The 12,073-nt window shown below is 34.2% G+C and overlaps 1 protein-coding gene across 1 annotated transcript in view; it reads right to left on the reverse strand.

Annotated features, from left to right (window-relative positions):
- Positions 1-4,485: 4,485 nt before the first annotated feature.
- LOC141399191 (hsc70-interacting protein 1-like) overlaps positions 4,486-12,073 on the reverse strand; it is a 55,037-nt gene continuing 47,449 nt past the window's right edge. Inside the window, exon 3 of the mRNA XM_073977426.1 lies at positions 4,486-6,011. Coding sequence (XP_073833527.1) covers positions 5,065-6,011 — 947 coding nt within the window. The 3' untranslated portion in view covers positions 4,486-5,064. The remainder of the gene's footprint in view (positions 6,012-12,073) is intronic.

Consider the following 12,073-nt stretch of genomic DNA (forward strand, 5'->3'; position numbering starts at 1 on the left):
TCTGGAAAGGATCTATAGAAGCACCCTTTCCTCTGGAAAGGATCTATAGAAGCACCCTTTCCTCTGGAAAGGATCTATAGAAGCACCCTTTCCTCTGGAAAGGATCTATAGAAGCACCCTTTCCTCTGGAAAGGATCTATAGAAGCACCCTTTCCTCTGGAAAGGATCTATAGAAGCACCCTTTCCTCTGGAAAGGATCTATAGAAGCACCCTTTCCTCTGGAAAGGATCTATAGAAGCACCCTTTCCTCTGGAAAGGGTATATAGAAGCACCCTTTCCTCTGGAAAGGGTATATAGAAGCACCCTTTCCTCTCCTTTCCTCTGGAAAGGGTTTATAGAAGCACCCTTTCCTCTGGAAAGGGTTTATAGAAGCACCCTTTCCTCTGGAAAGGGTTTATAGAAGCACCCTTTCCTCTGGAAAGGGTTTATAGAAGCACCCTTTCCTCTGGAAAGGGTTTATAGAAGCACCCTTTCCTCTGGAAAGGGTTTATAGAAGCACCCTTTCCTCTGGAAAGGGTTTATAGAAGCACCCTTTCCTCTGGAAAGGGTTTATAGAAGCACCCTTTCCTCTGGAATGGGTTTATAGAAGCACCCTTTCCTCTGGAAAGGGTTTATAGAAGCACCCTTTCCTCTGGAAAGGGTTTATAGAAGCACCCTTTCCTCTGGAAAGGGTTTATAGAAGCACCCTTTCCTCTGGAAAGGGTTTATAGAAGCACCCTTTCCTCTGGAAAGGGTTTATAGAAGCACCCTTTCCTCTGGAAAGGGTTTATAGAAGCACCCTTTCCTCTGAAGAGGGTTTATAGAAGCACCCTTTCCTCTGGAAAGGGTTTATAGAAGCACCCTTTCCTCTGGAAAGGGTTTATAGAAGCACCCTTTCCTCTGGAAAGGGTTTTATAGAAGCACCCTTTCCTCTGGAAAGGGTTTTATAGAAGCACCCTTTCCTCTGGAAAGGGTTTTATAGAAGCACCCTTTCCTCTGGAAAGGGTTTTATAGAAGCACCCTTTCCTCTGGAAAGGGTTTTATAGAAGCACCCCTTCCTCTGGAAAGGGTTTTATAGAAGCACCCTTTCCTCTGGAAAGGGTTTATAGAAGCACCCTTTCCTCTGGAAAGGGTTTATAGAAGCACCCTTTCCCCTGGAAAGGGTTTATAGAAGCACCCTTTCCTCTGGAAAGGGTTTTATAGAAGCACCCTTTCCTCTGGAAAGGGTCTATAGAAGCACCCTTTCTTCTGGAAAGGCTCTATAGAAGCATCCTTTATCTCTGGAAACGGTCTAAAGAAGCACCCTTTCCTCTGGAAATGGTCTATAGAAGCACCCTTTCCTCTGGAAATGGTCTATAGAAGCACCCTTTCCTCTGGAAATGGTCTATAGAAGCACCCTTTCCTCTGGAAATGGTCTATAGAAGCACCCTTTCCTCTGGAGAGGGTCTATAGAAGCACCCTTTCCTCTGGAGAGGGTCTATAGAAGCACCCTTTCCTCTCGAAATGGTCTATAGGAGCACCCTTTCTTCTTGAAAGGGTCTATAAAAGCACCCTTTCCTCTGGAAACGATCTATAGAAGAATCCTGTATCTGCGGAAACGGTCCAAAGAAGAACCCTTTCCTCTTGGAACGATCTATAGGATCACCATTTCCTCTGGAAAGGGTCTATAGAAGCACCCTTTCTTCTGGAAAGGGTCTATAGAAGCACCCTTTCTTCTGGAAAGGGTCTATAGAAGCACCCTTTCTTCTGGAAAGGGTCTATAGAAGCACCCTTTCCTCTGGAAAGGGTCTAATAAAGCACCTTTTGCTCTGGGAAGGGACTATAGAAGCACCCTTTCCTCTGGAATGGGTCTATGGAAGCACCTTTTGCTCTGGGAAGGGACTATAGAAGCACCCTTTCCTCGGGAAAGGTTCTATAGAAGCACCCATTCCTCTGGAAAGGGTCTAATAAGGCACCATTTCCTCTGGAAAGGGTCTATAGAAGCACCCTTTCTTCTGCAAAGTGTCTATACAAGCACCCTTTCTTTTGAAAGGGTCTATAGAAGCACCCTTTCTTCTGGAAAGGGTCTATAGAAGCACCCTTTATCTCTGGAAACGGTCTAAAGAAGCGTCATTTCCTCTGTAAAAGGGTCTAAAAAGGCGTCATTTCCTCTGTAAAAGGGTCTAAAGAAGCACCCTTTCCTCTGTAAAAGGGTCTATAGAAGCACCCTTTCCTCTCGAAATGGTCTATAGGAGCACCCTTTCCTCTTGAAAGGGTCTATAAAAGCACCCTTTCCTCTGGAAACGATCTATAGAAGAATCCTGTATCTGCGGAAACGGTCCAAAGAAGAACCCTTTCCTCTTGGAACGATCTATAGGATCACCATTTCCTCTGGAAAGGGTCTATAGAAGCAACCTTTCCTCTGGAAAGTCTATAGGAGCACGCTTTCCTCTGGAAAGGGTCTATAGAAGCACCCTTTCCTCTTGAAAGGGTCTATAAAAGCACCCTTTCCTCTGGAAACGATCTATAGAAGAATCCTGTATCTGCGGAAACGGTCCAAAGAAGAACCCTTTCCTCTTGGAACGATCTATAGGATCACCATTTCCTCTGGAAAGGGTCTATAGAAGCACCATTTCCTCTGGAAAGGGTCTATAAAAGCACCATTTCCTCTGGAAAGGGTCTATAGAAGCAACCTTTCCTCTGGAAAGGGTCTATAGAAGCACCCTTTCCTCTGGAAAGGCACCCTTTCCTCTCGAAACGATCTATAAAAGCATCCTTTCCTCTGGAAAGGGTCTAAAGAAGCAACAATTCCTCTGGAAAGGGTCTATACAAGCATCTTTCCTCTGGAGTGTTTGACAGGAACAATGGGGGTGGTTAGTTGAGAACTTTAATGAGATACTCTACACCTGGCACATCCAACTGTTTCAGCATTCCTATGGAGATTCCATCAAGGCCAAACAATTAGGATGACTTCACATTCCTGGTGACATTCGCCACATCATCCATTGTAAATTGTGGTGGTTCATCCTCGGTATGGAGAAATCTACTGCGACGTAGGACTCTTCTCGTTGCCCTCTCATTCAAATTGTCATTCCGTTTATGCTCACCGACCAACCTGTTAACTTCTAGTGTCAAATCCTCGAATGGGAGTTGGCTCGACGAAGCTCATCACACTCATTTGCTATTTCCGTTGCCTTAGCTGGGAAGTTTGGATATTCGCCCAGAAAGTAAATGGCGAGCGGCTAAAGCAGTATTGATGTCTCGAAACGTCCACTCCGCTACCCGAACATAAGAAGGGTTGGGCAGATATCTGAAGCGGCGATTAGTTAACTCACCGAAACTGGGTCAATTAGCTTTCCCTCTTTCCCATGATTGAAGAAAATGCGACATTCAGAGGTGATAAAATCGGACGGTCTGCTGATGGAGACTATTATGGAAAGAGAAACGACGAATTGCTGTGTGACGTCATTTGTTCGACCAGTTAACACGATGATTATGTCTGGCGAACTGTGACACTCTCCGCTAATTTTGGTAGGGGCGTCCTCATTGACCGTGCAAAACGTAGAGCAAACGTGGACCTATCGTGGCAATTTTTTGTGGACAACTTTTTTGGTCATTGAGAACCTCAAATGGCAAATTTCAGTTAATTTGATCAAAAAATGTAGCTAAAATACATTAAATGGGGAGGTACCGTTATACTGGGCCTATACAAAAACGTGGACCTATCCTGGCAATTTTTGTGGAGAAGTTTTTTGGTTATTGGGAACCTCAGATGTCAAATTTCAAGTAATTCGGTCAAAAAAATTAGCGAAAATAATTTAGATCGGGAGGTACCGTTATATGGGGCCTATAACAAAACGTGGACCTATCTTGGCAATTTTTAGTGGAGAAGTTTTTTTGGTTATTGAGAACTTCAAATGTCAAATGTCAGCTAATTTGTCCAAAAAATGTAACTAAAATACATTAAATCGGGAGGTAGAGTTATATGGGGCTTATATAAAACGCCGCCATTTTTGGTGCAAAAGTTTTTTGACCTTTTGTAATTCCAAGCGCCAAATTGGAGCCAATTTGGGTGGAACATGTAGTTAAAATCCTCAAAATATCTTAAAACGGGAAGTACCGTTATATGGGGACCATACCAAAACGTGGAACAATCTTCGAACCTGACCTGCCTATGGAAAAAAGACACTCGGGTGCAACATTTTAGCGTTCTACAGATGGACGGACATGACTAGATCGTCTTAGAATTTTATCCTGATCAAGAATATATGTGTACACTGAGGTGGCAGGCAGCAGCAGATAAGATTTCATGAAAATGGTATGTTCCATTCTTATGGAGACAATCTACACTTGATTTTTGGACATAATATTTTTGCTTTTCGGAGCGCATTGATTTGCGACGTTAGAGAAGGCAATTAAGAAGAAGCATCATAGCCAGAGAATGAATGATCAACGCGGCTCCATACGTTGTTGCTAATGTTCCTTATATTTCCCAGGATGCCTAAGCTACGAATCCATTAAAAATCATTTATTTTTATTCTTTATTTAATATTTATTTCGTTTTTCATTTCAACCAAAAACTCAGAATTTTACATCGCTAAAGGCTATAATTAAAACGTTATCTTCTTTCTCAATTCCTTGCTTAGGTAAGGAGTTTGTTTTTAGTTTTAGGTTCAGTTTATAATGAATAAGTCTTGTGAAATGCATTTCTTCTTTTTAAAAGCTAATAAGGATTTGACTTCGGTGACATCTTGTAGGCATGTGTATAGGTTTGTAGTGGGTATGTGTGTGTGTTTATATTTGAAACTCATTATTGTTGATTATAAGGAATTCTAAGTTATAAACTACATCATGTAACAGACTTTAATTTCAAAAAAATTGGAAATTTCGACATTAACCAGAATCGTTTAAAAACTGTAATAAAAATAATTAAATTAATTTCACAAAAACTAAACTACCAAAAGTTACAAAATAATTTAAAAAAATGTTTAAAATTAATAAGGAAACTTTTTAGAAAGGATTTGAAAATATTTTCATTCAAATGAAAATTAGAAAATTTTAATTTTTTAGAAATAAAGTTGTTCAAGGCTGTTGGGGCGTGGTTGTTTAATCCAAACCATCATCAACAAAATCGGGCTTCTTGGGAGCAGCCTTGGGCTCTTCGGCTGTTGGTGGTGTTGGTTGGGGAGTAGCATCCTCAGCTGCATCGTCAGCACCAGGGAAGCCACCAGTACCCGGGAAACCAGGAACACCACCAGGGAAGCTACCCTTAAAGGTTTCAATGAGTTTAGCAATTTTAGGATTCGATTTGTATTTTTCAATATTGGCTGGATTCTTGATGATATCCTGGAAGGCAGCCATTATTTCGGGATCATTCATGCCGGCCAACAAATCACCCATATTCATGCCGCCCATACCACCACCCATGCCAGGGAAACCACCACCGGCACCAGGGAAGCCACCTGGAAAACCACCTGGGAAACCACCCGGAAAACCTCCAGCTCCGCCTGCACCACTTTGTTGTTTCTGTTGTTCTTGCCTGGCTTTTTGACGTCTTGCCTCGGCAGCCTTACGCTCACGTTCCGCCTTCTTACGCTGCTGCTTCAAACGATGCTGTTCAATTTTCTTGGCATTTGGTGTTACCTCACGCAACCATTCATCTGCCTCCTCGTCGTAATCAAGTTTACAGGCTTGCCGCAAATCCTTGGCAGCATCTTCCCAATTGCCCAATAAACGATTTGCCCGTCCACGATATTTATAGGCAGCTGCTGAATCACAATTTATCTCCAGGGCTTTATTACAATCACGAATACAGGCATTGGGTTTCTTCAATTTCAAAAAGGCTTGACCACGTTTGGCGTGGAACAAGGCATTACCGGGATTAATTTCAATGGCTTGGGTATACAAATCGATGGCTTCTTGGAATTTTTGTTCACTATAAGCAGCAGCAGCTTGAGAACGTAGCTCACTGGATTTATCAATATCTTCTTCGGAGGGTGTTTTGGTGGAATCACCCATTGGCTGATCAACATCGTTGTCGGGTTCAATAACACCTGGAAAGATAGAAAAAAATGGGGGAGATTAGTAATTTCTTTGGAGTATTTAAAACCTATCTATGAACGTCCAATGAACGAACGGAATTTTGTTATTTCTATATAAAGAACGGTTGGAATAATAGCTTCTCAAATTTCACGGTGAACGAAGACGCTCCTACGAGGAAGAGAGGAGAGGAGGAGCTTCCCAGACATTATCGTCGCACCCGATCTGATGGCAACCCGTCATTTCTTTTGGTTCCAATCATCTTCCTGTCATCGTCTCAGTGAGAGACTCCCCGACTTTATAACCTCTTAACACTGAACTTTTCTGAACCATGGAAAACTGATAGGCAAGAATTCAGAGAATTCGCCAACCACCGCGCTTCAGATTGCTATCCATTTCCTCAGATCCTCGGGTAGTTGGCGGATTTGTGCAAACTTAGTTCATGTTCGAAGATTGGCCATATCAGCCCACTCCCTCCGGTACATCCCTCACAAAAGTTTAAACTTTTTGCTAAAATCGTGCGCACGATAACTCTCGATGGTAATTTTACTTTCAGACATAGATCGGGTTCGAATACGGACTATATCGGTCCACTCCTTCGGGTACATCCCACACAATTTCGGAAAAGTGATGTTTAAGAGCTCCCGGCTGATCTTTTGAAAATCTTTTCAGCAAATTGCCCTTGCGGCCCCTTTACGACGATACAATTTTTTTTTCGGGGGCAAGTTCGTACTTCCTGAGCACCAAGGAACCTTGACGGCACCAACTAAAATGGCAAATCCTCAAGATAACTCTAGCAGGGAATATCGACTACATCGGACCACTCTTTCGGGTACCTCTCACACAAATTTTAGAAAGAGTGCAGTTTATGGACTCGTTCAAAAATATTCTTTCCAAAATCCACGACCTTCAAAAATATAATTTAAAAAATCTACGACCTTCAAAAATATTTTTTTAAATATCCCCGACCTTCAAAAATATTTTTTAAAAAATCTACGACCTTCAAAAATATTTTTTAAAAAATCAACGACCTTCAAAAATATTTTTTAAAAAATCTACGACCTTCAAAAATATTTTTTTAAATATCCCCGACCTTCAAAAATATTTTTTAAAAAATCAACGACCTTCAAAAATATTTTTTAAAAAATCTACGACCTTCAAAAATATTTTTTTAAATATCCCCGACCTTCAAAAATATTTTTTAAAAAATCTACGACCTTCAAAAATATTTTTTTAAATATCCCCGACCTTCAAAAATATTTTTTAAAAAATCAACGACCTTCAAAAATATTTTTTAAAAAATCAACGACCTTCAAAAATATTTTTTAAAAAATCCACGACCTTCAAATATATTTTTTAAGCAATCCACGACCTTCAAAAATATTTTTTAAAAATCCACGACCTTCAAAAATATTTTTTAAAAAGTCCATGACCTTCAAAAATATTTTTTAAAAAATCCACGACCTTCAAAAATATTTTTTAAAACATCCATGACCTTCAGAAATATTTTTTAAAAAATCCACGACATTCAAAAATATTTTTTAAAAAATCCACGACCTTCAAAAATATTTTTTAACAAATCCACGACCTTCAAAACTATTTTTAAAAAAATCCACGACCTTCAAAAATATTTTTTAAAAAATCCCCGACCTTCAAAAATATTTTTTAAAAAATCCACTACCTTCAAAAATATTTTTTAAAAAATCCACGACATTCAAAAATATTTATTAAAAAATCCACGACCTTCATAAATATTTAAAAAAAAATCCACGACATTCAAAAATATTTTTTAAAAAATCCACGACCTTCAAAAATATTTTTTAAAAAATCCACGACATTCAAAAATATTTTTTAAAAAATCCACGACCTTCAAAACTATTTTTTTAAAAAATCCACGACCTTCAAAAATATTTTTTTACAAAATACACGACCTTCAAAGATATTTTTAAAAAAATCCACGACCTTCAAAATTATTTTTTACAAAATCCACGACCTTCAAAACTATTTTTTTTAAAAAATCCACGACCTTCAAAAATATTTTTTAAAAAATCCACGACCTTCAAAAATATTTTTTAAAAAGTCCACGACCTTCAAAAATATTTTTTAAAAAATACACGACCTTCAAAAATATTTTTTAAAAAGTCCATGACCTTCAAAAATATTTTTTAAAAAATCCATGACCTTCAAAAATATTTTTTAAAACATCCATGACCTACAGAAATATTTTTTAAAAAATCCACGACCTTCAAAACAATTTTTTACAAAATCCACGACCTTCAAAAATATATTTTAAAAAATCCACGACCTTCAAAAATTTTTTTTATAAAAGTCCACGACCTTCAAAAATATTTTTTAAAAAATACACGACCTTCAAAGATATTTTTTAAAAAATCCACGAACTTCAAAAATATTTTTTAAAAAATCCACGACCTTCAAAAATATTTTTTTAAAAAATCCACGACATTCAAAAATATTTTTTAAAAAATCCACGACCTTCAAAAATATTTTTTAAAAAATCCACGACCTTCAAAACTATTTTTTTAAAAAATCCACGACCTTCAAAAATATTTTTTAAAAAATCCACGACCTTCATAAATATTTAAAAAAAAAAATCCACAACCTTCAAAAATATTTTTTAAAAAATCCACGACCTTCAAAAATATTTTTTAAAAAATCCACGACATTCAAAAATATTTTTTAAAAAATCCACAACATTCAAAAGTATTTTTTAAAAAATCCACGACCTTCAAAACTATTTTTTCAAAAATATTTTTTAAAAAATCCCCGACCTTCAAAAATATTTTTTAAAAAATTCGCGACCTTCAAAAATATTTTTTAAAAAATCCGCGACATTCAAAAATATTTTTTAAAAAATCCACGACCTTCATAAATATTTAAAAAAAAAATCCACAACCTTCAAAAATATTTTTTAAAAAATCCACGACCTTCAAAAATATTTTTTAAAAAATCCACGACATTCAAAAATATTTTTTAAAAAATCCACAACATTCAAAAGTATTTTTTAAAAAATCCACGACCTTCAAAACTATTTTTTTAAAAAATCCACGACCTTCAAAAATATTTTTTAAAAAGTCCATGGCCCTCAAAAATAGGTTTTTAAAAAATACACGACCTTCAAAGATATTTTTTAAAAAATCCACGACCTTCAAAAGTATTTTTTACAAAATCCACGACCTTCAAAACTATTTTTTAAAAAATCCACGACCTTCAAAAATATTTTTTAAAAAATCCACGACCTACAAAAATATTTTTTAAAAAGTCCACGACCTTCAAAAATATTTTTTAAAAAATACACGACCTTCAAAAATATTTTTTTAAAAAATCCACGACCTTCAAAAATATTTTTTAAAAAATCCACGACATTCAAAAATATTTTTTAAAAAATCCACGACATTCAAAAATATTTTTTAAAAAATACACGACCTTCAAAGATATTTTTTAAAAAATCCACGACCTTCAAAAATATTTTTTAAAAAATCCACGACCTTCAAAACTATTTTTTTAAAAAATCCACGACCTTCAAAAATATTTTTTAAAAAGTCCATGACCTTCAAAAATAGTTTTTTAAAAAATACACGACCTTCAAAGATATTTTTAAAAAAATCCACGACCTTCAAAATTATTTTTTACAAAATCTACGACCTTCAAAGCTATTTTTTTTAAAAAATCCACGACCTTCAAAAATATTTTTTAAAAAATCCACGACATTCAAAAATATTTTTTAAAAAATCCACGACCTTCATAAATATTTAAAAAAAAAAATCCACAACCTTCAAAAATATTTTTTAAAAAATCCACGACCTTCAAAAATATTTTTTAAAAAATACACGACCTTCAAAAATATTTTTTAAAAAATCCACGACCTTCAAAAATATTTTTTAAAAAATCCACGACCTTCAAAACTATTTTTTTAAAAAATCCACGACCTTCAAAAATATTTTTTAAAAAGTCCATGACCTTCAAAAATAGTTTTTTAAAAAATACACGACCTTCAAAGATATTTTTAAAAAAATCCACGACCTTCAAAAGTATTTTTTACAAAATCCACGACCTTCAAAGCTATTTTTTTAAAAAATCCACGACCTTCAAAAATATTTTTTAAAAAATCCACGACATTCAAAAATATTTTTTAAAAAATCCACGACCTTCATAAATATTTAAAAAAAAAAAATCCACAACCTTCAAAAATATTTTTTAAAAAATCCACGACCTTCAAAAATATTTTTTAAAAAATCCACGACATTCAAAAATATTTTTTAAAAAATCCACGACCTTCAAAAATATTTTTTAAAAAATCCACGACCTTCAAAAATATTTTTTAAAAAATCCACGACCTTCAAAAATATTTTTTAAAAAATACACGACCTTCAAAAATATTTTTTAAAAAATCCAAGACATTCAAAAATATTTTTTAAAAAATCCACGACATTCAAAAATATTTTTTAAAAAATCCACGACCTTCAAAACTATTTTTTAAAAAGTCCATGACCTTCAAAAATAGTTTTTTAAAAAAATACACGACCTTCAAAGATATTTTTAAAAAAATCCACGACCTTCAAAATTATTTTTTACAAAATCCACGACCTTCAAAGCTATTTTTTTTAAAAAATCCACGACCTTCAAAAATATTTTTTTAAAAAGTCCATGACCTTCAAAACTATTTTTTTTAAAAAAATCCACGACCTTCAAAAATATTTTTTTTTAAAAAATCCACGACCTCCAAAAATATTTTTTTTAAAAAATCCACGACCTTCAAAACTATTTTTTAAAAAGTCCATGACCTTCAAAAATATTTTTTAAAAAATCCACGACATTCAAAAATATTTTTTAAAAAATCCACGACCTTCAAAACTATTTTTTAAAAAGTCCATGACCTTCAAAAATAGTTTTTTAAAAAAATACACGACCTTCAAAGATATTTTTAAAAAAATCCACGACCTTCAAAATTATTTTTTACAAAATCCACGACCTTCAAAGCTATTTTTTTTAAAAAATCCACGACCTTCAAAAATATTTTTTTAAAAAGTCCATGACCTTCAAAACTATTTTTTTTAAAAAAATCCACGACCTTCAAAAATATTTTTTTTTAAAAAATCCACGACCTCCAAAAATATTTTTTTTAAAAAATCCACGACCTTCAAAACTATTTTTTAAAAAGTCCATGACCTTCAAAAATATTTTTTAAAAAATCCACGACCTTCAAAAATATTTTTTAAAAAATCCACGACATTCAAAAATATTTTTTAAAAAATCCACGACCTTCAAAACTATTTTTTTAAAAAATCCACGACCTTCAAAAATATTTTTTAAAAAATCCACGACCTTCAAACATATTTTTTAAAAAATCCACGACCTTCAAACCTATTTTTTAAAAAATCCACGACCTTCAAACATATTTTTTAAATAATCCAAGACCTTCAAAAATATTTTTTAAAAAATCCACGACCTTCAAAACTATTTTTTTAAAAAATCCACGACCTTCAAAAATATTTTTTTAAAAAATACACGACCTTCAAAGATATTTTTTAAAAAATCCACGACCTTCAAAAGTATTTTTTACAAAATCCACGACCTTCAAAACTATTTTTTTAAAAAATCCACGACCTTCAAAAATATTTTTTAAAAAATCCACGGCCTTCAAAACTAGTATTTCAAAAATCCACGCCCCTCAAAAATAGTATTTTAAAAATCCATGGCTTTCAAAAATATTCTTTAAAAAATCTACGGCCTTTAAAAATATTCTTTAAAAATCCACAGCATTCAAAAATATTCTTTAAAAAAATCCACGGTCCTTAAAAATATTCTTTAAAAAATCTACGGTCTTTAAAAATATTCTTTAAAAATCCACAGCATTCAAAAATAATCTTTAAAAAATCCACGGCCCTTAAAAATATTTTATAAAAAATCCACGGCCCCCAAAAATATTCTTTAAAAAATGCATGGCCTTCAAAAATATTCTTTAAGAAATCCACGGCCTTCAAAAATATTATTTAAAAAAATCCAAGGCCTTCAAAAATATTCTTTTAAAAATTTAAGGCCTTAAAAAATATTCTTT

The sequence above is a fragment of the Musca autumnalis genome, unplaced genomic scaffold (genome assembly GCF_047663935.1).
Source record: "Musca autumnalis isolate F117 unplaced genomic scaffold, ASM4766393v1 scaffold_3, whole genome shotgun sequence".
NCBI classification, from domain to species: Eukaryota; Metazoa; Arthropoda; class Insecta; order Diptera; family Muscidae; genus Musca; species Musca autumnalis.